Source organism: Xiphophorus maculatus, chromosome 24, assembly GCF_002775205.1.
Source record: "Xiphophorus maculatus strain JP 163 A chromosome 24, X_maculatus-5.0-male, whole genome shotgun sequence".
NCBI lineage: Eukaryota > Metazoa > Chordata > Actinopteri > Cyprinodontiformes > Poeciliidae > Xiphophorus > Xiphophorus maculatus.
Genome location: NC_036466.1, coordinates 8,397,505 through 8,423,789, shown reverse-complemented (window position 1 = coordinate 8,423,789; position 26,285 = coordinate 8,397,505). Strand labels below are relative to the sequence as shown.

Genomic DNA, 26,285 nt, shown 5'->3' with positions numbered 1-26,285 from the left:
TGTGACATTACAACCATAGCCTTTAACATGTTTGGTGATCGTCATGTGATGTATAAACACAATGTTGGGTGTCAAAAAGAAGTGAAATTATATTTTTCAACAAATGAACATCTGAAAAATATGAAAGGAATTAGTAGTCAGCTGCACTTCCTTTTAATAATCCCAAGGATAAGCAATATGACGATGCAAGATTGTGACAGATTAGAATATGTTGACAATCTGCCACTGCAGAAATATAGTGGGATGGTCAATAAGGCAAATTCTTTGCTTTGTATTTTTATGATCTCACTCAGCTACATCATATTTCCTCATTTTTCCTTCAGCTTCATAAATGAGCTTTTATGTGTCAGGGATGACTTTCTTATGTTTGGTCATTACAACGGTGGAAGTATTGGTGAATATTATGTGATGGTTTTTGATTGTGCACTGAACACGTTGTCAGACACATTGCTGAGGATGAACCGTGTTTTACATAGCTATCATTTTGCTTCCCTTCATGTAGAAGGAATCTGAGCACTCATCATGTAGCTATAAGGTGCTTAACAGTTAATTCTAAGTAAATAGACACTTAGCAGGATGTTTGCACTTATCTAATTGGTCTTGTTTGTGTTTCAAGTCTAAAATACGCTGATGCATTTATTAAATGTAAATGGGCTTGATAGAAGTTAATTTAGACAAATGACTTAAAAAATTTACAAGATGCACTTTGTCAAAGTGCTCTGTTGTTTATTTTCTTTAATTTCCAGGTGCTGTTGTAGCTATAACATGCTGTTAAAAAACAAAGCTGCCATAATGGTTGACCTGTTCTGTTCCAGAGGTACAAAGCATAGAGAATTCAGTCTATTTTTCTGGGATGAGTGATTCACGCTAGTTTTCAACATCTACATCTTGTTTATTAGTCGTTTGTAGTGTCAACAAATGATGAAATTATGTTTTGCATAGCTTGGTTGGTTTGCTCCTTACTAACAGATGGAAATGCAACTAATTCAGGTTATGTTTTATGCAACACTTTTTAAGTTCCCACAAATTTTGCATAATATAAGGGATGGAAGCAGAGTAGCATAAGAAGAAACCTTAGCAGACATACATCTGCCAGCTAGCCTTAGCAAACACATAGGACACATAATGTATAAGAAGATGCTCTATTCAGTTGAGATCAATGCAACAACTAATGATTTATTTAGTTATTGATTAATCAATTATTCTGATGATTAATAAGAAAAAAATTGGTACATTCTAATGACTTTTCATTTAACCACTCATGCTTTTTTTAAACAGTATTAGAAATAAATTAAGATTTAAATAAACAAATCAATTCCTTTTTTAAATAAAATATACATTTTGACAAAAATGCAATAACATTGCATTCCTTTAGTTAATCTGAACCCGGTGAAGCTAAAACTCTGGCAATGGATGAGTTCTGGCTAAAACATATTCAGTTAATGATTAATGGATTAATAAATTAGTTGATGATTATTTGAATGATCAATTAATCATGATTAATTGTTTCAGCTCAAGTTCAGATGCAGAAAAATAACCTTCTAAACATGGAAACTGGATGGCATTCAACAAGGCAATTAGAGCAAATGGTTTGAGACTGAGGTACAAGCTTACATTTCCAGCAGCATCTCTGTACATACAATAATCAAACCACACTCATTCTGTAGCAAGGGCTGAAAACGCAGCTCACAGACACCGTGGAATCCGACATCGCATGAGCTACTCTGTAAATGGGCAAGAAATTCATTTTCAATGTGTGCAAATCTGGCAGGAATAACCCAAAGTCTCCATTAAGGGTGGTGCTGAAAGGTTTAGTGACGAGATGTTTATTAATATTGTCAGAAGGAACTGTGTATTACATTGGAGGTTTGAAATTTGACTTTAGTGACAGCTGATGTAGGATGTTTGAAGGGCATCTGGGCAGCACCAGTCAAGTAATAACATTTCAACCTGTCTGGTACACTAGCTAATCTAAAATATTTAATCTCTGAATTATTTTCACATTCGTATTTAGCTTACTTACTTTGCTAAAGTCACACCTTGAGGTAAGGCTCCTGCTGCTTATGAGTAGAAGCTGCTTGTTTGCTGAAACAATGTGTGCATGTAAATATATAGCTATTTTCCTCATGCAGACGAGGGATTCTGTTTTTAGATGCCAGCGCTGCATGCCAGATTGTGTGCTTGCGCATTTCAAGCTTCAGAGCCTATATGTATTCTTGCAGCAGAACTTTAGATCTGCGGGTTATTATAGGAAAATGAGAGGATCGGCAGATGAAATGGAGAAAAGGAAAGAACTCTGAAGGCATTGCAGTGTGATTAAAGACTACGCTTGCTCCAATCGGTGGGGGGTGGAATTATTCCACAGCAGGAAAAAGAAGGAAATGCAGCTTAAACATGTACATCCACCTAAATATCCATAAGCACTGCAGAGGACAGATAAAACATGTCGAGAAAAAGTCGTAGTATTGCAGTCCAGGTTACCTGGTGTGTTAATTAGTGAGGAGGCGGAGCACTGCTGAGAAGCAGACAATTTGCAGAGTCACATCATATAGCAATTCTTTATTTTTCCTCTTTCAGATACAACTTCTGTTTATATTCTGTACAGCACTGAAGGCACACAAAACCCAAAGATAAAATGGAACAGAAGTATATACAAAATATACAGAATAAATAAGTCAATCTAGTTAAAGTAGAAAAGCTACAGAGAGTGTGCTTACATGAGCTGTTTCTGAAAACAGGGAACGTAAATCCGGTCCACTCTGCAAATGTCTCTGTCTTCAACTGTTCCTGGCTGTTTGTTGTTTTTTTAATGAATTCAACAGAAATATAATGGCGTCGGTCTCCCACATGAAATGAGCACATGGTGAGCGGCTCGTTTCTGGCAGAAATGAAAACTAAACCGTTTCAGCAGGACTCTTGTTGATTGTCATGCACCATCTTATGGCATTTTAAATAGTGCAATGCGTTTTGTACAAGTTGTGTAGATACTGTACTCCACTTTCTGACTGATCTGCCTCAGTCTGTATAAAAATAAAGTTCCTCTGACTGCAGCTCTGCAGCGCGTTGGATCAATCATCTGTCAGGAGGAGAACCTCACTCCTATCGCTGTGTTTTTGTTTTTTTCTTCCTTTTTCAATGTACTTGGCTGTACGAACTGCTGACTCTACGGCACGAGAACTCTGGTTCCAGCGTTAAAGCTGCTCTCATGGGGGGTTGACAGGAGGGGGGGGTGGTGTAATCAGGTCACGGCCAGAATCGGGATAGACTGATTAAGCGGAATTCTGGGTCAAGCACTGATTGAAATTCACTCAATTCTTTCCAAACATCTGCTTTATCCTGGGAGGAGGCCGAGTGGGGGGAGTGGGGGAGAGGGAGTTGTGCTGCGTGGATCAATTCGCTCGGCTGCTGTAGGAGCATGAAAATTTAATCACATGTAAAAAGCTGATAGAGTGGATTTCAGCGTGGGTTTTAACCCAGGCCTGCTCTGCAGACAGCCACAGCTTCTTCCAGGTTTGATTTGGCTGAAAATGCTTAGTAGGGATGCACCGATCAGTTGGCAAGAGATGAAATCGGGACGATTTTCCCTCCGTCAGCAGGTTCAAATACAGGTAAGGTGAAAAAGAAACCTCAATTGAATTGTTTTTTATTGATGACATACATCAGAATTCCTCTTAAAGAAGTGTAAAATAAAATTTGGCACAGAGTAAAACAGAAATTGGTCTCAGCCGGAAAAAGCCTGATTGGTGCATCTCTACAATATTCCACCTTCAACAGATGAGCAGAAACGGAAAGATACATTCTGTGCTACAATAAACACATGTGCCTGTGTGTATATATATCTATATATCTATCATATTTCTATGTTTTTACATTTCACACTGTGGAAAATAGAGGGCAAACAGGCCAAGGCACTTGGTTTAGACATGATATATACTGTATGTCAGCTCAGTTAAACGCAGTCTGATGTTCCAGAACCTCCAAGTAGTCCGGCTCCGTGTGCAGGTTCGCTTTGAGCTCAAAGTACTCGTTCTTGGTTTGTTCCAGCATGACCTTGCGTGGTCTAGAATACATTATCGCCTCCATTAGCTTTAGCTCCTCCTGGTGCCCTGGGACCTGCATGTCCATGGCAGGCTGCAGCTGCGGCAGGTTTTTCCTGAAGTACTCGGTTATTCCAAGCTGCTGCTGAAGCTCCTTCTCTCTCTCCAGGATGTTCCTGTACAGAGAGCTGGGAGTCCCCAGGGTCACGAAGTCCCCCGGCCGCTCCTCAGCTATGGCCCTGAACTTGGGGTTTCCCGTCAGCGGGGAGGTGTTCTCCTTCTCCATGATGCTCCGGCAGACGTGGTGCTTTGGATCATCCAGACTGTAATCCAGATCTGAGTCGTGGCCCTTGTGCTGGGAGCAGTAGGTGGGGTTCCGGCAGATCTGGACAATGGGGCTGTGAGATCTGTCCTCATATAAGGAACCGGGCCCTGTCCTCTGGGTCACGGTGTGGTGGGTGGTCTTCTGCCCAAACATGCTGTAGTGTAAGTGGATCGGGGAAGTGCTGCTGGTGTTTTCCCGTGCTGGTTCCTCCGTAGCCTTTTTCTTTGCCTTCCGCCGCCTACGGTGCACCACGAAGACCACCAATCCGGCCGAGCAGAAGATGATCATGAGGATAAAGATGAGGAGGCTGAGGATGAGCACTGAGAGCGGTATGGAGTCGGTTAAGGAGATCAGGAGACCCTTGTTTGCAGGGGGCCCCTGTGTGACTGTGGATGTCTCCAACCCAGGACAGAGCATCTCGTGGCGAAGACTCCTCAGCTCCGTCTGCTTCACCTTCTTGGGGGTTTCACACAGAACAGAGCCCACCACGGTGTCTGTCTTAAGCTTCTCCACCCACTGCTTGAGACTAAGCAGATCGCAGCTGCAGTCCCAGGGGTTGTCCTCTAAATAGATCTGCTCCAGCACATTGAGCTGATCCAGCACGTTGCTCACCGGCAGGTGCATGAGCAGGTTCTTCCTCAGGTTTAATTTGACCAGGGGAACGTTGCGGAAGATCTGAGCCGGAAGGGAGCTCAGTTGGTTGTTGTTCAGTGACAGCAGCTTCAGTTTGGGCAAGGGGTTGAATGTGCCTGGCGCAATCTCCTTGATGAGGTTATATTCCAGGTAAAGAGACTCCAGGTTGTGGAGGCCCACGAACATGGTGGAAAACAGCTTCTCGATCCTGTTCCCGTTCAGCTGAAGCTTTTTCAAGCTGCTCAGGCTGAGAAATGTTTCGTTATCGATGTAGTCAATGCGGTTGTTGGCCAGGTTGAGCAATTCCAACCTGTCGTATGTGACAAAGTCATACTTAAAGAGTTTCTGGATCATGTTTCCTGTCATAACCAGCTTAGTAGGGCTCTCCTGAAGTATTCCGATATCAGACACCTTCTGAATCCCTCTGTCCTGACAGTGCATCAATAATCCAGCCTCAGGGTGATTGTGGCATGAACAGTGCTCCACGCAGGGACTGTCGGGAACATGGGAGGGTGTCTGTTTGGGAATCTGAGACACCTTGGACGATGGCGTAACAACCATATCCATTGATGGCGGTCCCTCCAGCGGGAGGTCTTTGTGGAACGGACACAGAACATCCCGTTTGACTTTAGCCAGGATGGTTCCCTTCAGGTGCTGCGGTGAGCTGCACACCACGTCACTGATGACCGACTGTGCCCTCATGTTCTCCATCCAGGTTTTTAAATGGAGGACATCACAGTCGCAGATCCAGTCATTGTCCTCCAGGAGGAGCTCCATGATGCGCCCGATGTGCTCCAGAAAGCCCACGTACGGCAGCGTCTGGAGCTTGTTGCCTCGTAGGTCTAGGTGAGTGAGCGGCACGAAGCGGAAGATGTTGCTGGGTAAAAACTCGATGGAATTGTCATTGAGGATGAGGACTTTGAGGCGGATCAGCTTGTTGAATGCCCCTGGCTCGATGATCCGGATGAAATTCGTGTCGGCTTGAAGGAACTCTAGATTTATCAGACCCTGGAAAGTGTCCTCTTTCAGGGTGACAAGAAAATTGCTATTTATGTGGAGCTTTTTCAGGGAACCGAGAGTGTTAAAGACCCCTGGCTCCAGCTCTTGTATGCTATTACCCCCAATGTGCAGAGAAAGGGCGCCCCTAAGCCCTTCCATTTCCTCCACTCGGAGCTCCACTAAGTCATTTTTGTAAAGATTCAGATGGAAGGAGACACCTGACGGGATTTGGATTTGGGAGATTTTGCTGATGTTCCTCTGCTCGCAGTTGAGATGAAGGACGCCGTCCTTTGCCTCGCAGGAGCACAGAGACTCACACGACTCGCTGATGGAAGACGACGCCTTTGAGGGATAGATATCTTGGGTGTGAGCTGCCGACAGAAACAAGCCGATTAAAATGATCCAGGGCTGCATTCTGGACCTGGATATCTGTGGAGACAGAAAGGAGAGAGGAAAAAAAGTGGTTTGATTACATTGGTTTCAGAAACGAATAAAAACACTTGGTAATTTTGTTTAAAACATGGTTGTTTTGATTACCATGCTTTAAAACATAGTTTCTACTGAGTGTACAGATCGAGTTCAAACATGCCTTTATGAGGTAATTATATGCATGTAGAGAAAACAAGTGGTTCTGTATTGGATTAAGGCACAATTAAGGAAAGCCTTAAAATAAACAAATTCACCAACTCATTTAAATGCATATCTGCAACGCTGGATAGGTTTGTCTCCTGCAAAAGACCTTGTGCAAGGTTGGAGAAACTACAGGGAAATATACTGCACCTTTCATGTCCTTTTATTTAAAATATACAATAAAATAAGTATTTTTGGTCTAGTTTCTAGTGCAAATATCCTGGTGTACTTGAAATAAGATAAAACTGACAAGTAACTTTTCAGTACGATATAGGAGCTTGTTTTATAAAGTCAAAATATTGAGGAAAAAGCACTAGCTATAAGTGAAATAATCTGCAGTATAAAAGGACATTTTGGCTTATAGTATGTGGAAAAATATCTTGTTCCACTGGCAGATTGTCACCGGTATCCAGTAGTTTTTCATCAATGTCGGCAAATTATTGACTTAAAGCAAGCACCTCTAACATACTGAAAATGTACAGTACTTATTTAGTTTACTCTTTGTCAGGTTTCACCTAACACTCTTATTTAAAGTATACTAATATATTTGAACTAGAAACTGGACCACAAATACTTGGTAAAATATTATTTTTGCAATGTGATAATAAAGCAAGTGGTCAATCTTTAGCAGGTTATTTTCTCCTAGGATTTTCCTGTATTTTGCCCAAACCATCTTGTAACTCTGATTAACTTCCCATTCAAATTAATTTAATTATATAGAACCAAGAAACCATGTTTATTTATATTGGTCAGGACATGTAGCGCACCGCCTTCTGCTGTCACCACCATTGTTCTCTGTGGTTGATGGTGTTCTTAAGGTTGATTTTCTTACAGCAAGCGTTTTGCTTGCAGGAGGAAAAAGGTAATTTATGATCTGCTCTGACTGGAAATTCTTCTTTGACATGTTTGGTCATAACCTGTGCTCTTTTTGGTGTCCAAAAATGTTGAAATGCTGTTTTCTGATACAACGTTGCTAGAAACTTCTTTATCTCTGACTAGTCCGGTGTGTTTCTTGATATCCATGATGCTGTCTGTTCTTACATTTACTCTTAAGATGACTTAAGAAAGCAACGGGACGTGTTTAGAGTAAAAAGAATGGAAGACATCCAAACCATCTGAGATGTTTCTTGTTAAAAATGACTAGTATCACAATTGGTATTCAGACAGTGGGAAGTAATAACATTTTCTGCAGTATTGGGTTTTATTTCCAGAAGCCAAAATGCATTTGGATTGTACCGAAGGACATTAACCTTCTGACTACACAAGAAAAGAGATGAAGATGCTCCCTTTCCACTGACTCAGTGTGGGATACTTCTACTTTTAAAAAAATGACTCTCATTCCACTGAATTCTCTGCCCTTTATACATGCTGACTCATCTGAGTTAAGACTTTCTCAGCGTGAGTCATGCAATGTAAAAGTCGCTTCAGTCCATGTCAAAGCCACATTTATGACAGCTGCTCTATCTGACTGATGAAGGGCTTTGTGTTTCTGGTTTAAAGACATCAGTCTGAATCCTTTAAGGTTATCTGATGGTTCCATCTCAAAAGCTGGCAATGCTGTTCGCTAAATTTTCAACCGAGCTCTTATGAAGAGGATTTCAGTTGAATTTCCCTTGAGTGACAAAGGGAATAATAAAAACGGACTTTTCCAAAAAGCAGAATCAGCATTTGATCGAAATCTATTACACAAAGTTGACTAACACTGCACGGATCAAAAGCTAATTCAGTCCCAGGGGGACCGGTGGGGAAGTGTAGACATCTTTCTAAGATCAAGGAAGAGCCAGACATGCCGTGTTAGCTAACAGAGTTCTTCAAAGAGGTAGGATACAGAATATGACAGCTCTTCTTGGTAATGAATCTGATTAGCTTCTGAAAAAAGCAAGAATGGGGCGAGCCCGGCTCAGCTGGGTTTGTTGGAGAATGAATCCTCTGACTGATGATTCAGCCGCGATAGTCAGCCTTTCTTTTGAATTAAGTTCGGGAGAATACTTCCACCCAGTTGAGAGTCGATGAGGCGTGGGCACACTCTGACGGGGTGTTTGGCCTACAGCAGATACTGGGGGTGTGTGTGTGTGTTGACACTGGGGAATGTGGACTAAAGTAAAAATATAAATCCTACCTCTGTTACGCAACACCACACAAATTCTTTCAATTTCTCACTACAAACAGAAGACCTCAGAGAGAAGTTTGGCTTTCTCCGACATTCCCTCTCCACTATAACGTTGCTCACTTTCTTTGATAAATTATTGTGCGGTCGAGTGGAAATTATTGATTAAAGCCAAGTCATTGCTATTAGGTATTCAGACATAAACTGCAAGGTCACTGTCGGCATTCCAGGCACATATCTAGACTTGTGCTCATTTCCAAGGACTGGAAAATCAGAGGTTAGCCTGTTGCAGATAACCGTAAAAAGCTGCTTCTTCCCAAAATAAGGAAATCGATCGCTATAAATGTGATTGATCATTCGCGTGCAGTGTATGTTAAAGTGAATATACTAGTAATCCCTCCCTTTCCAGAGTAATTAGTTGTGTGTTGTTGCCTCCAGCAATAGCTTGTGCTCCAAATTGCCATAAAAATCTCTATAAGTCAGACATCAGCACAGTGGAAAATCTTCCCGAGACAAACTCATTATAGAGCTGCTACAAAACCAGGATTTGAACACATGAAAAAGGAGAGTAGTTTATTGCAGTCTGAAAACCCAGTGTTAAACATGCAGGAAGTTACTCCTATTGTAATGTAAAAATCCCATAATGTTCCAGACTAAGAAATCTTCAAGGACCCAAGGAAGGAAGGAAGGAATGACCAAATAAGAAATAACAGACAAGTAAAAAGACACAATGACAAATGAACAGATGAAGGGGAAAGATGAACAAACATGAGCAAATTAATTGTCAAACTTGACAATTGAGTACAAACGATTGGTCGGACAGAAGACTGAACAGACACACAAATGGTCAGCGGGACAGAGTGGGACAAAATTCAACTGGCAAGTGGAGCAAATGAACAAAACGTTGGATAAATGAAATGAACAGACAGGCTAGAACAAGAGAACCAACAGGTGAATGAAATGGCAAATGGATAGAAAGTTATGGACAAATGACAGATGAACAAATGGACATAAAGCAACCAAATGGAGAAACAAAAAATAAAGGAAAACAAAGGGACTCTTTCTTTTTGCCTCCGTGGTTATTCTGACCTGGGGAATTCTTTAATCAACTTCCATAATTTCTTTTGGCTTTCTCAGCATTCCCCCAAATGTACCAACCCCATGAGTGTGATTTTCTGCGATCTCCAGCTGCTAATGTTTATGAACGGTAAAATTAAAATGTAATTAGTTAATCTCATTAATTATGAATTGTTTATTCAATAAAAAGCAACAAGACAGGGAATGTAAGGCTGGGACGGAGATATCTTCCCTTTTATTGGTTACCAGCAAGAGCTTGTTTGAGTCCCTGCGTGAAGCAGCCACCACTGTGCCCTGCTGGCTTCCAGGACAATACACAATGAAAAAAGGGACTATTAGGAGATGTTATCTGCATGATAGCACTGCAGATGGGAGGTATTGGAGGCAGGAGCCTGCTGCTCTCTGTCTTCTGTATTTCAAACAGACTTCTTTAACAGATCCATTTTTCAGGCAATCAATGTTCCATGCGACTCCTCTGTGACGGCTGGAGGAGATGAAACATTTTTCCGGTCTTGAATTGCGCTCATATGTATGGATTTGAATGTGCTTCTTTCGCTGTTCAGACAATTCAATTAGGAGTCTTGTGAGGGCCCTGAGAGTTCTCAGCTCTCCTCGCCGTCTGACATCAAAAGCAGTGCAGACCTTAGGTGGGTTGGACCGCGGAGATGAAGTCGAGAGGAGAAGGGAAAGGCAGTGATGGAATATTTATCAAACATGGAACCCCTCCAGCTGCTGTAACGCAGACAACAGGGTCTGCCCACTTATAAACCCATAAAAAGCCTCTTCACACTTCATTTAAGCCAGCTGTAAAGTGTTGCGGCGCACTGAGGTGCTCCATTATATCATGAGACCTCATCATATCAAGTCCTGTATGACCAGGACTGCATCCTTAAATAGATAATATTTGAGTACTGAATTTGTACACGCTTAAGAAAAAAACAGATTTGTATTGTATAGTTTGGTATTCTCATATCTAATTTGATGCTGTAGGCCTTGTGGCCGCATATGTCTTATCTGAACGTTTGTCACAGTTTGGCACTGAAGCAACACACAGAACAGAGCAGAACATGGACCTTGAGTTGAACTGTACAGCATAGAGCGCACTATATCCAGGAGACAGCTTAGTGTATTAATTTGAGAGGAAATGAACACAGCTGTAGTCGTGTTTAGTGCTTGTCACTGTCAGAGTAAGTAATGCATGCTGGAGCCGTGAACAGCCCACGAGGCAGGAGCCTGATCCATTTTTCTGTAGGGGAAGGCGAATATGAAAGGCTTGTTATCCACGGTGGCGTCCCACAGATCTGCTGGCTCGTCCAACTCGGATAAAAGTCATATGGATGTCACTACGCTGCTGAAAACTGAGTCAAAGATTCTCCATCAGCTGAGAAATGGATGACACTGTACAGCCTGAAAGCATTAAAAACTTCTGTAAACTACCTCCATCTGCAGTATGTTAGCATTAACCAGAACCAGAATAGATTTGGTGTAAATCTGTACTTGCGGACCTTAACTTCCTGATACAAACATATGCTGATAGCACTAAGAATAGAATCACCAGGTCTGCATAGGAGGAGAAAAGGGAGGGCAGCTCACCTCCCCATGGCAAGGGTGATTTGCCAGGCTTGCATTTCAAATGGTCTGTTTAACTAATGCGCAGTAATTAGTTCTCCAGAAATGAACAGCAGTGTTATAACAGCAGCATTGAGGTGCATTTCGCAGGAAGACCCATCTGCGGCCGGCAGATGTATGTTTGTCGCCGACAAAGCTGTCGCTTTAAAAAGCGACGCTTTCTGCTCTTCAGTGAGTCACTGGCAGGGACTGGCATACTGGAAATTGATCTGTTCAGAGCAGGCAATAAAAAAGGTAGCTGTATGAGAAAAGCAGAAAAATGACATGCAGCAGAGACCATCTCGTCTTGAGTGGTGCCCAGCATAGTTCATAACAAGTGGTTAGCCTGAATCAGTCGATAAACTGATCAGATGGAAGGTTGTTCTTTTTTTAGAGATACTGGCCAAAATATTTCAACTTTAAATATTTAACCAAACCTCTGTTTCTGTGACAGCAACACAAATCTGAAAACTATGGGAAGCATTTCCACCTCTGATGCTTTAAAATAAAATCTAATGCAAGAAAATGTACTTCAGACAAATAATTATAAGATAGGCATTCTGTGTGTAAATACAGCTGCGTGCTGAAGTTAACAGATGTTTTTGTTAATCTTAACACACTTTGTGGTGAAACATGGTAGCAGTATCATGCTGTGGGGATGTTTTTTTCACAGCAGGGAAGCTGGTTGGTCTTTCCAGGAGCTAAATATTGATATTGATGGAAGAAACGCCTGAAAGACTTACAGCTGATGCTACGGTAAAAATCATAGACTTGCAAAAGCAACAGATGTTGTTTGGAAAGAATTTGAAAAAAAAAAAACTTGTGTGGAAACACTGGATATTATTTCATAGAAGCAAAACTGAATAAAAAATAGATAATATCCGCATTTAGACATCAGATCATTTGGTCTGATTTTCTTTTTTATTAACCTGCCAGTTACTGATACCATTGTTGATATATTAAAAAAAGTTTGAATAAAATATGTTCAATTTTCTGTTTTTAAAGCTGTTAAATGAGGAGCCAGTTGAAGCGGTATGAATACCTTTGCAGAATTGTCAGACAACACACTTAATCTACATCTAAAATATGTGGAGATGACAAATCTGCTCACTGAGCTGGAACAAAACAAGTTTCAGTGCAAAAGATTTTCTTTCACAAACTCATTAAGCAGAAAACATTAACAAAAACATTTACAAAAATTTTTAAAACAGCGGAAAGTGTTTGATGAGTTTTTGCTTGGTAACTCAATTGTTACCAAGCAAAAACTCATCCTGCTGTTAATATAAACAGACACGGTATTATCACCTCTCCCCCGCTACCTCCTAAAAATAAAATCTTATAGTGAAACTTGTATAAAACAGTCAGTAGGTGCTAATTATATTGAACGGTAAGCTCCCAGCTCTTCAGCAGAATCCTGCTGGGTTAATTAATTGGACAAACTTGTATAAAGTCGACCTACCAGTGACTGGAATAATAAGAAACTAATTAATGACAATTAGGGAAGAAGCTCTCTAAAAAGACATTGTGGATGCCAGAAGCAAGCATCTGCTTCTGGGTGACTATTGTTCATGTTGGCACATTGTAGAGGGATGTTAAGCTCATGCATGCTTATGAAGCATATCATCAAAACAGGGGCCCCAGCTTTAAGCCCTGAGGGTTAAAACCTTTCAGCTACTCAAGCAAAAACACTGCTACTATCTGTATATCCTGTTATGGAAAAATAGAAAAAGAGGTCAAAAGCTAAGTCTGAATTTACTGCTTCCTATTCTTCCTTCGCCTTGCCCTCTGACTGTACATTCACCAGATGCTGGCATAATTCACTCCTGTGTCACACAGAGATCGGCACAGGTTCGCTTTGTGATGCGCAGCTGGCAGAACTGAAAAACTCCACCTGCGTGAAGCTCTGAGCCGACCAATTTCTGGTCCGAGGAAATCCAGTCTGCTGCCGGCGGAAACAGAATAAGAGAGGCTGATAGAAACCGTGTGCAGACAGAGGCAGATGAGTGGAAAATCCTTTCATGGAAGACAGAATAACACCCTTCTGAATTTAAAAAGATGTCTCACTGAGTTTTAGTCTCAGTGAGACTAAAAATCAGTCTCAATCTTTAGAGTTTTCCAAATCTCTAGATTTGGGAAACTTTAGAAATCTTTCTGTCTGTATGGCCTCTTTTATGCAACAGTGGCAGACTTAATTGAGTGCCTGACAACTAAACAACTGGCCAGACCTGTCCGCCTGGACAAAACCAATTAACTAGCAATGCCACCGAGGGCAATTAGAGCGGTTCCAGTTAAAACACGGGGCAGAAGCTTGGAAGTATATTTTTTGTTTTTTAATAAAAGCCAATCTCTAAAATACCCAGAAGTCCTTATTTGTTACTGAAACAGATTAGGTTGGATATTGGTGGTGTTAAGATTAGCGGCATTTACCGACAATACAGAAAGACACGTGACCTGGGTGCCACAGATGGGAGTGTTTGACTTCAAACAAAGGCAGTCGGGTGTTTGCTGTCCTAAATAACCTGCTCGCTAAGCATTTCAGCAGAATCACAAAGCCATCATACTCCCGAGAAGCCTCTTTGTCATTTAAATACTATCAATCATGCACCATTTTTTGTCAGACTAAGGAGCAGCAGTGCCCCAAGTGGAACAGACATAATGAGGAGCCCTGTGAGGACTCTATTGACTCACCAGTCCTCCAATAAAAGATGGCTGGCCTGCAGCTACTCTATTCCTCTTGAAAGAGAGCTTTTTAGTGAAAGTGGCTATTTTCTTGCAGGTGTCTCGAATAAGACACTTGCGGACAACAGTAAAACAGCATAATAACTAGGCGTCTTGTCCGACAACATTTGCTAGACGAAAAGTTCAACCTGATCATTTACTTTAATACACGCTAATGTATTGGGTGAAAAACCACAACAACCTGCCTCAGCAGCATCACAGAGTGAGACGGTGAAGGTTGTTTCATTTCATTTCAATGTGACATGGAATAGCCTCCCCTACTCGTCACCATTTTCCCCACCTCCTCCGAATTGGAAGTGATGCGGCTCGCCCTAAAAAGTCAACATGGTCACTATATACACCCACGGAGTTGCTGGGATCCTGCCAGCGCCAGCGGCCTCTCCGCTGCAGTCCAGGAGAAATGATAATTATGACATCCGCCCCCTCAAGTGGCAAGAGACAGTTCAACTCGCTCAGCCAAGAGAGCAGGCCCTGTTTTATTTTTCGCTGCACATTTGTGATTGATTCAACATTTTCTGGGCTGCTCCTCTCCGCCTGAGCACAGTCTGATAGCAGCTTAAAGTTGCAACTCTAAATCTGCATCAGTCAGGCCAATATTATTTAGCTGCTTTACTCAATAAAACACCTGGTCAAACACATAATTGTTTACCTTCATTGCCAAGGTACTTATCACCACTAAACCGCAGGATATCTACGACAGCATATTTGTTTTTGCCCTAATTCCCTGTAGCTGCCTGATCATTTCATATGAATCTATTGCAACAAGACAGGATCTTACACCTCTTACACTTTCACTGTCAAAATGTCAGACTTTTCAGGAGGTTCAATGTTTTTGGCTAGGTTTTACAGTATAGCAAGTCTAAAAATACATTATTCCACAATCATTTTTCTTTTCTAATTACACTTGAATCCAAACTTTTCCAGACTGAATAGAAATCTGAAGCATGCAGGATCATTTCTCACTAAATCACCCAGGAAAAAACATTCACGCCACTCCAGTGACATATAGCTAAGCTGTTTGGCTATTAACCATTGATTCATCCAAGCAAGAAATTGGAGCCCAGACTCAATTATGCAATTCACAACCTAATTAGAACACTGCCTTCCTCATTAACTTCCATTTAAAAAAGAACTATAGCCTCATGTAGTAGACAACGGTGCTGCAGGACCAACAACTGAACGAATTAGCTATTATTGAAGGCGTTCTGATTGGCTCTGACGCAGCGCGCATTAAACACACCTGTGACAAATGAGTCTTAATTAAAACATTAATGCGCAACATGTACCTCTATAATAAATGCTGCATAAAGCAAACACGTCGGTGATGCGTTATTATAATATGAGTAACAAACACTCAACGTTAACTTTAATAACGGACAACATCAGTCCAGGTTGCCATAAGGCAGCGCGGCACTGTGGGAATACTGTAACTGTGTGTGGCAGACAGCCAGGTGTGCTGGAGTTAGATAATGAAGCACCCCACACCTCCCAAGTCATTTTCTGTCGAACATGCCCTCTGTTATGTTATTTATGTCCCACGTTTTTATTTAAGAAACTATATATATATATATATATATATATATATATATATATATATATATATATATATATATATATATATTTGGCTGCAAATTGCGCTACAAGCTGGTTTGAACATGTCCGTAATTGGACCTGAATTTCCACAGTAAACTGGTGCGCAGCTGTAATTAAAAGTAATTAAACACCTTATACACACATGCATTCTCAGCTTCGTGACTTACCGAATAAAACCGAAGTGGAGAAAAGCAGGGTAGTCCGAATGTCAGCATACTCGTACCATTTTTAAAATGTGGGCAGCCGACGCATGAAAAGGGAACGAACGGCCGTCTCTCTTGTCCAATATGAGCTCCGTTCAAGCCAAAAAAAGAAAAGGTGCATAAACTTCAAAGCCGTCCCGTCTTGCTCCCGTGTACCCTTTCTTCTGCTTGTCTCTCGGGTTCCAGTTATTCCAATGCACGTAGGGGACAAGCTTGAGCACTCAAGTCCCGTGTAGATGGGTGTACACCATCCGCAGAGTTAATTAAGATTAAAGTTGAAGATTCGAGGTAACTGATTTAAAATAGGCTACGGTTGCGCCCCTCCAGAAATTCGTGCAGCTCTTGTTATATCAGCAGCTGTCAAACACGCACTCTGCTCTGATCTGCTCTGCTCTGGCGCTGCATGCGCCCCGCGCTCTGTTTAGTTAACCAATCTGAGTTGTATTGGTCTCGCGCAGTCATTTGCATGCTGTAGAGGTGGACAAGTCATAGAGTCGTTGTCAGGGTAACTACAGTATGGAAATGTGTTTCCGTTTTGGACTTTAAAAATAAAATCTGCAACGTGAAGTTTTTTTTTAATAAAATGACGAACCCGATTGCTTTTTCCCCCCACTTTCTGAATGTATTTCAATCATCTCTTAAATAAAACAAATAAGATTCGTTTTAAGCTTTGGTAACACTCAATTCTTTTACATCCAAATTCTAAAATCTAATTTTAGATTATGTAAAATCACCAAGCTTCCGTCATTTCATTGGTAAAACTTGGGAAATGATGGGTCTCTTCCTTGCCAAACAGCCGGTGTGCGACTTGACGGCAAGATGTGAATAGCGCTGAGGGAGGTGAATTCTTAAATTAGCGACAACCAGTAGAGATTGTACGCACAGTTTAGTCATCTGTGGAAACCTTACTATGTCACTAATTTTACTATAAGATTTTATGCATTTATGTGGAAAATCATTTTTTGTATTTAAAACAATCTTAGATTAAGTGTGTTGTATTTTTATTCTTAATTGTCCCACTTTTCTACACCACGCAGCTGAAAATTAGATGTGGCTTGACTTCCTACTTTAAAACAATTTCTTTTGATTTCGGTTGAGTAAAATGTTTAGTATTTTCATTGTTTTTCGAGTCATTCTCCATGTCGTTTTAGTTGTTTTTAGTTCATTATTAACTGGGGAAGAATGTCATAGAAAATAATTAAGAGTATGTTTTAATTAGGACATCAAAAGTAATGTCCTAATTATTAAGAATATCATTTTTATTCTTGCAATGTAACATTTCATACGTTGACTGCCTGGTCTGCACAAATTTCAACTCCTGTCTCCTCCCACCCGTGGTCCAATTTACTTTGCTGGTGTCTAAATGGGGCATAGCTGGTAACTCAGACAGAAAGGCTCTGTCACTGTTAGACAGAGTGCCTCCTCTATGAGGTTCCTATCTAATTATGGGCAAAAATAAAATAATAATAATCTTACATTGATAAGCTTTAATTAACCTGCTGCTCTCAGCCCCAAGGACAAATACAATACTGTATACAGCTGGCACAAACAGATAATGCTTCCAAAATAGACTTGTCTAAAATAAAAAGGAAACAATAGGTTACCATGGAGGTGCATCATTTATAACACTTGTAATAGTGTTAAATTTCTTCTTGATAAATAAAACTAGAGTCTTGGTGTGTAGTAAATGTTAAATACATCACACAGCCAACAGAAATCAAGCCACTTTGTGTCCTTGAAAACGACTCCAGCGCTACCAGCGCCAGCTGAGTTGTTGCTCAGCCTGACCCCTACCCTCCCTGTGGCGCGGACACTCATAAACCATCACCATCATCTGGACTCACGCCGCCACGCGACAACTTTCAAAGCGCCAAATAGTTTATCTGATTAAACTGCTCTGAGTAATTTAGGGGAAGTAAGTGATTAATCTGAGTCTAACCTCTGAGCTGCTGTTTTCTGCAGGCTGATCACTTTCAGATGGGTCAAGAATGCCCCCCTCACCTTGTGTTTTAGCATACTGGCTGCTTAAAACCAGGCCAATTTGTCATGGATCAGTGTAAATTTGCTCCCATCTGGAACATCAGAGAGGTGCTTGACCTCACTGATCACACAACCTAGATATTCTCTCAGAGGAGGCCGTCTGAGAAATGAGAAGCCAGACTTTAATAAACCGGAAAGGTTATAACCTTGAAATTACACAAGAACCTCAACTATCCTAAATGTTAACGGTATCTGCAGTGTAGTTTCTCAATTCACATAACCTTGAATGGACCAAAATATAAGCCTGAATTTTATAGTATAAACTTTGCTTTTATATTTGGGTAATAGCAGATGGTGGGTAATACATTGGACAATGGAATAAAAAAAAAAAAAACTCCATACTTTTCCAAAGGAATTTTACACAACTTTGAATAGAAATAGAAAAAATAGTCTGTCCATTTATCCATGACAGATCATAGACGGACAAATGGATGGACAATCTTAGATGATGACTGGATGGACATTGTTATTTAGACAATACAGGAACAGGTAAATGTAGCCAATCTTATCAATTGTTCATAACTTATTGTCAGCTGCTCGACTTCATTCAATTTCCCGAAAAATTTGGTTGGACACAAAATAATTCAAATTCAAAATGATTTTATTTATTCCAAAGGAAAATTAAATGTGGTTATAACTGATATAATCCAAGTTTGTTGAAAGAATGGCTGTGGATGGGATTGTGCCTCGTCACTGTCATACAGGACACGTTCTGAAATGTTTACGCCTCGGTTCCTTGCAGTAAAGATGCTTCAGCATAGCATGTCTTGGGTATCACCATCAGTTGTCGGCAGCTAATCCATCTCATTTGCTTTTGCCACTCCAAAAAAAAAAAAAAAAAAAAACTGCAAAAGTACAAACTAGTGAAAAGGATTTATGACCAACAGTGTGACATGAACGTCTCATTCGTTCACACCCGAAATGACCTGGGTTCCAATTCCAGATATCAGCTTAAACAGACTATGCATGCAAAACCATTATTAATATATCCCCTCTTCTAGATAACTGTTTAAAATACCCCATTGTCCTTTTCTTGTTTTAGAAATATAAATAAATCCTTTATTTCAATTGCAAAGTAGACTCGGTTTTAAAATAGACAAAAGACGAGATGTGTATCTGTTTTGTTTGCATGTGATGCTTTGTGGCTTGAGGTGCTGACAGGCCCCGCTGTTGAGGTAGTTATCATCTCACTGACGGCACACTATGTTTAATTATTTACTTCTTTTTCCATCAGCGTGTTGTTTGATCAAACAATGAGGCACTTTTTGCTCATAACCAAAGATAATGTGCCGCAGTCATGGGCAGATGGTTTCATCAATAGGGACTGAGTTTCATAATAAACTGGACCTGATTAACAAATGAGTTTCGTGCTGCTTCCACCTGCAGTAAATTCCACTGAAACGAGGCCGAGCCGAAGAAGAAAGGACGGACACACGGCTATGAAAAACAATGTTTACATGAATAATTTCAGTCAAATTTATATTCCATCCCCAATTCAGACCCAGTCACCCCTAGTTTAGCAACACATCTCACACTGCAACCCAGGGAGGAAACTCTGATCGTTTTTTGTGTGTTTCAGTCGGATGAAAGGATTTGACACATTCTACGAACAGCAGAGCCACAAAAATATTAGTTTTGGCCTCTTATTGGCATCTGTTTGTTTGGTTTAGTTCAAACAGTCTGGGGTTTCTCAAACTTTTTGAATTGTTCCTTTACTAACTTTAGTTTGCGCCAGCAGCACAAGACTGAACACAGACATGTTGTGCTTCCTTTAACGTGACACTGATGCTCAAGCTCTGTTGAAAAGGTTTGGTTCATTTGACTGAGTACAGTGTGAAAGTGAAGCGAAAATGTAACAGATGTTTCAATTTTGTCTTGGTCTTTTTCAATAGTGAAACACTCGTGGTCTTTTTCATAGTATCTTGCTAATTTTTTCCTTTTTTCAGACAATTATAAATTATCAACTCTGATAAGTGAGGCCTACAGCTGTTTATCTGCTGCTGGAACTATTCTGTTGAGTTCCTTCTGCCACAACTTCTAAGATGTACAACCATTTAGTATTCTCCCGATTCACGGATAGCGGCTCTCTCAACGGTTTCCACAGCCTTAGAAATGGATTTTTAACCCTTATAGTTGTCAGTATGTCAACCAATTTCTTCATATTTGGCCCATGTATGATTTTTTTTATTTATTTATTTTTTAAAGAAAGTTTTTGAAGTTGATGTGATGGTTTATGGGTCAACACGCTAGAATCCATTAAGGTGACGTAGGTGTTAGTATATCACCAAGACATATGTACAGGAAAATGGCTTTTGAATTGCGTTTAGTGATCGCTGTGTATGAAAGGCCTACATTGAGTAATGACAGCAACAAAACAGCGTTGTGGAGAATGTGACAGGAACAGCTCGCCAGAAGCTGTTTCAACACATCTCTCTTTCTTTCTTTTTTTGTTATCACAATCATGGTGCACTTAACGGTTTAAATCCTTCCGCTGAGTCCACAGCATGATCTGTGCCCTCGCTTTCTTCCAGCGCTCCTTCAGTAATGAGTGCAATGTTACCTCTGCATATCGAAGGGGACAGAGCAGACATTGTAGCGCACAATTACACGCCCCCCCCCCCATTCGCCTGATAAGCAGCAGACAGAAACATGTGCACTGAGAGGAAGAGAGCCTGGAGATATTTAAGGGCAGCACACCATTAACTAACGGCAACAGCAAAACTTCATCTGTCTCCATGTTAGACGTGAGCTGCAGACATGTGGGTGAATACGCAAAAACATTTTGTTTTTCAGAAAACCCTTACATTTATTAGAAGGCAATGGAGATTTGGTTACTTTGCAAGTATCAGGATTTGCTGGGGTACATGTAGAGGCTTTTCTGATGCATATTTTAACAGCTCTCATGTTATAGCTCTCTGAAATAACTTCCAAAGAGTGTACGTTTGCTTAATGGGGAATTTTTACATCATATTTTACATAATTATTCTGCAACATGTACAATAATGACCCATGTAATCCTCTATCAAGGGAACATTTTCCGCTGCGTCGTAGAGGACAAATAATACAGTAGCTGCATTCTTGGATTTGTTTAGACCTGAAGGCACGTCGATTTTGCAGCTCCAGCCCTCGCTGCCTCTACTTTTAGTCCTTCTGATGTCACTTGCAGTCATCCTCACGGAAATAACACGGCCCCCGCTGCAAGAGGCCCAGAGGAAAATCCTCCCTAAAGACGACGTCCCGGAGACAGGGGACAACTTTGCCTGTTGTGCGTGAGGAGAATCTCTCTCCAAATATCGGTGATCCTCTCGCATCCGCGCGTGTTTTTTAGTCTTGGCCTAAGGAGTCGATCCGCCTACAGTCCAGCACCGCGCCGCTCATGTGCCGCAGCCTGTCTCACACGCTCTGCATCAGAATTTTTATTGGGGGGGAAAGAAAAAAAAAAGTAGTCTTTCCAGGGCTCAGGCTGTTCTCCTGTCAATAGGAGACTGTGCAGAAACGGGCCTTCAAATCTTAAACTTCAGAATCCCATCGAATGCCTGTACACCGCTCACCTCGAGCTGTCAATCATGCAAAGCTGGTGTGGTAAGCAAAAGTCTACAGGCTGGAGCTGTGTGGGACTGAAGTCGATGTGCACTGCATGTTGTTGAGCCTCAGAATAACCATAGTAGACATTTGGAAAGTGAACTGGATGTAAATTATGTGCGAGTCTCTTACAGTATTTTAAAGAAGCATCTTTTTTATTTTCCCCAGAAAGCAAGAAAATAATTTTATTTCATGCTCAAATGAGACAATATATTCTGTATCATTGCAAACTAGCTTTTTAAACATTTATTTTTATACAGAGTGAACATAATCAAACCCCATAAGTGTTGAAGTATGTAACCTGGTGAGAACGGAAAGCTTGACCTTGACTTGGCCATCGCAGCAAAAGTTTTTTTTACTCATGGCTTCTGTAGATTTGTTGCTCTGTTTTAGAACAGTTTACTGCTGATGACCCAGCTTTAGTCAATCAGCTGTAAAGAAAAATGGCCTCAGGTTTGACTAGAACACCTTGATGTAGAGGAGTCGAGGTTTGACTCATTAACTGCAAGGTTTCTTGTTTTTTTTTGTTTGTTTTTTGCCTCAAAACTTTCCCAAATCAGCACCTCCACCACCATTCTTGACAGTTTTCAGTGTTTGTGCTGATATAATTTTTGGATATTGTCACTATGTGTAATGACTTTAAAGACCAAAAAATCTAAATTGGCAGGTCAGACATTTTAAAGACTGATGATTTGTGATCGGTCAGATCTGCAATTGGTGCACCCCTACTTCAATCTTCCAGAAATTGTCTTATAACACTTTCCAGATTGATGGACAGAAACATTAACTCAGGTCAGGAATGACTCATTTCAGGTCATGTTGTCTTTCCATCATTACATTTTTGCACACACCTCTTTGCTCCAGGGCTGGTTTATTTTTACAGATTTTGCTTAACACTTCTTTCACTTAACTTATTTCATGCTTATGTCCATCATTTCCAGACCTGTAAAGTAAACAGTTGTTCCTGTTCTTCTTTTTTGCACCGATTGTAGTGTTTTCCTTTCAATCAGTGTACTTGTGTTAAAATGAAGATCAAGCTGAGATTCTGTAAAACATGCATGACTAAAAATCAGGCTATATTTTGAGTTCAGCTGTTATAACATCCTGCATAAGAAGAAAATGGATTGAGCAAGCTAGATTGAACCGGTTCCCTGTATCTTCTTGTAACCACAACAATCCCCTTCAATCAAAAACAGAGTGTACTGATACGATATTCCTTCATACCATTCTTCAATTGGGTATATGTTGTTGTTAAGCTCATGCAGGCATGGGAGGCAGTTTACTTGGAGAGCTCTCATTCTTCACACATTGTTTCTCCCTTAACTGACGCAACCAAGAGCCCCAAGCCCCCCTCAGGTCAAAATAGCTGCTCTGTTAGTGTTGCTTTTGGAGGAGTTTACACAGTATCATCCGGCTTCTTTCCTCATCTGGCCTATTTACTGACATCTAAGTGACTTCTTAATTGTATATCAAATGTTTGGAACCAGCACATTTTATCAAAGGTTCCAGCAGTGCTGTCCTAACTGACTCTGCACAGATGGTCTGTTTTCATTCAGCTATTGTTGGCGTGAAGAACCAGACCACGGAGGGACACCCAAGAGACACGCGGATGACTATCTCTTCTCCATCCTTATCTGTTGTCTTTTGAAATCATGTCTCCGAAGGCATCGTTTTGTGGTTTTTCTGAGATTTTTCAGTATAGGTATGAATACCATGCAGCTAGACTTGTTGAGAGTGGAGAAAAAGAGAAGACGTAGCGTCCCTTAAGGGTTAGACTGAACCTTCAGTTTGGACTGCAATAGCTGTCAATCAATAAAGGATAGAAATGCTGACGCAACCTCATGTGCAACTTGGCTGATATTTACAGAGTCTAACACCTAAACGTTAAGATGACAGCCTCTTTCACAATGTCATTTAGCAGAGGGGACAGAGAGTCGCTTGATATGTCAGAGAAATGACTTTGCTGTGTTCTGCTTTGTTCTAAACTTTTCCTTTTGCCATCATCCGTACTGGTAGGAAGCACCTGATTTGCATTTGCACTCTTTCACACAGATCCAGACTTGTACGTTATTTAGTCAATGTTTTGCAGTCTAACCTGTCTTTGTGGAGTTGCGTAATAACAGCATTGTTGTCCAACTGAAAAATGTACAGCATGTGCAGCACAAACATCATGCAACATTTCACATGGTTTCTTTATCTAAAATGCAATTTATCATCATATGGAAATTGTTATTAATAGCACTACAACCTTTCTTTTACAGGTTTAATAGCTCTTCAACTTGTTAGTAATGGATTAAAGTAAGCAAATATATTGTTGTTAATTAATATCTGGCAGAATACCTAGAGCTAGCTCTTGACTTTCAAATTAGCATAGCACCGAACCAACATTGACCCTCTTTTGTTTTTTTTTCTTAAATGTTTAAGTTCTCAGGGAGTCAAATTCTCCAGTCTTCTAAAGACTAGTGGAACGTGTAAACTGTCTAAACAAAAATGTGCTGAGCTACTGGAGTTATGTTTTGCTTCTCAGCTTGAATTCCATTTGACATTTTTTGGTTTATTTTTCTTGGTGATCCTTCATTGTTGGTGTCTGTGTATCCCCCCTTTGGATTTGGCACAAACCTACTTTTTAAGGTTGAGAAAAAAAGGATTTTTTTTCCTGAAAATTCACCTTACTACGACAACAGCTCCTGAACTGATTCTCAATGTGTGCAACACGACTGCTTTTTATTAATTTTATATTACTGTCTCCTTCCCCCACACCATGCTCAACACCCACTCTGAGACAGTTCAGTTATTAATCACAACCAGCCTTTCCTCCAGTAGGTGTGTGTTTCTTTGTTTTCAGTTGTGTCACTGACAGAAGGGCAAAGGTGAACCACGATGCAAAGCCACGGCTGTATGGGGAACATGGCAGGTGTCTGATTTGATCCTTCTCCCACCTGAGGGCAACACGCTTCAAGTGTATGACAAGTGTGTGAAAACAGGTGCCACTGGCTAGCTGGCTGAGTACAAAGATGTGACAGGAAAGGCAGGAAAACTAGATGTTTGGCCTTATTTCCACTCTGAGATTGAAGTACAGCATTGTTGTGCAAAAGAAAAGTAGTCCGGAAGCAAAACTTGATTGGAAGATATGTTTCCTTACATCTGAACATGTAAATTTGGTTGAAAGGTTGCTAGGATGTATTAAATGGCCTTACCAAAATCAGAAAAGTTGTGTAATTCCAGTGTTTGGAGGGAAAGACCTTGAAGGCACCACCCAAGAAAGGTTAATGACCTCTTTCAGCCATGACAATGATGAAACATACAGTCTAAGGAACTTTTATCAATGACTAAAGGGAATCCAACATCCTGCTACCAAGGTGAACTATGAATGTGCAACAAAGTGTGAAAGAAAACCTTCTGTCCTCTCCTGAAATGTACATTACTCATGCTATCTGAACGTTGATTAATTATTCAACCAAATTCTCCTTAGAAATCCAACCCCATTTATCAATTGGTGCCCTTCCGTTCAGAATCAGGGCTCCTTTACCTGTCCATCGCGAGTCATGAATGCAGTATGAAAAATGGTGATATATAATTGTAATTTTCCACCCCACGAACACCTGTTCGCTCTCGAGTCGTTCACTTGAAACCGCTCCAGTCATCTTTGCATCAGATCCCACACCCCACCACCACCGTCACCACCTCCACAAACTGCTACAAAAGATGACGAAGCGGGCAATATCCTGCTTCATTGTTCACCTGGGGCAACTTTTAATTAAAGCCCAGCACTGCCTTTTGTGTTTGTGCTACAAAAGAGCCAGTGCCATTGTAATCAGGTCGGCGGGGCCTGCTCTTGCTTTTGTGTCCACAACTCTTGAGTCTTGTGTTATTGACCGGTGATCTATGAGGCCGCTTTAAGGTGACGTGGCAAATGATGAACCCACCGTGAACTGAGAGCAGAGTCGAGGTGAAATCTGGTGTAGGAAGACAGCTTGTTTTGCAGATGAAGTAGCTTGGAGATATTGGGAAGGACCTCAGGGTGCTTTTCTTCTGCCACATTGTTCCTCCCCCCATGGCTCTCAAATGTCTTGGGGTTGTGTGTAGTTTGTTTTCTGGTGTGTCCGTGCATGTTCCTCTTACTTTTGTGTGACTTCTTCCACCCCCACCTGAAGTTGTCAGTTATATTCTCTCGGTAGAATCGTGCAGACGAGATAGGCCGCTGTGTTACTAGGGTCAACTATTAGTCGTAGCAGTTGCGATACCAGACATGCATTACAATCTCAATGTTGTCATTTTATGTACTTTCATACATTATATAATTCCTGAAATTACCAAGTGAAAAATACTGTTTTCTGTAGTCATTTTGCATCAGCCTCATATTCAGCTGCATGAAGAAAAGTGAATTGTGGGATTAAATAGTTTGCATTTGGCGCCATCTGGTGGTGTGTTGACAAAACATACAACTCAAATTCAAATAGGTGCAGAAAAATTAACTGTATTTAGAATATAGAATGGAACTGTATAAATTTGATTAAAATATTCTGATAACTGTACTAAATTATTCCCTACTGTACTGTACATTCTACACATCTATTCTGACCTGCAGTAAACCTAAACCCGGACCGTACACATTCCTAATCAAATACTCAGCAGATTGGGGGAAACAGTGCACTTCTGTTTGGAAAATCTAACAGCTTTATAGATTATAAGTAGCAACTAATTGTTTTTTT

At 40.8% G+C, this 26,285-nt stretch overlaps 1 protein-coding gene across 1 annotated transcript; it reads right to left on the bottom strand.

Moving 5' to 3' along the window:
* Window positions 1-2,544: 2,544 nt before the first annotated feature.
* Window positions 2,545-16,421, bottom strand: slitrk6 (SLIT and NTRK like family member 6). The gene is made up of 2 exons (XM_023329485.1): window positions 15,916-16,421; window positions 2,545-6,423 (listed from the first exon to the last, which is right to left on the bottom strand). The coding sequence occupies exons 1-2, from the start codon at window positions 15,961-15,963 to the stop codon at window positions 3,946-3,948; spliced, it is 2,526 nt and encodes an 841-aa protein (XP_023185253.1). The 5' UTR covers window positions 15,964-16,421; the 3' UTR covers window positions 2,545-3,945.
* Window positions 16,422-26,285: the final 9,864 nt, after the last annotated feature.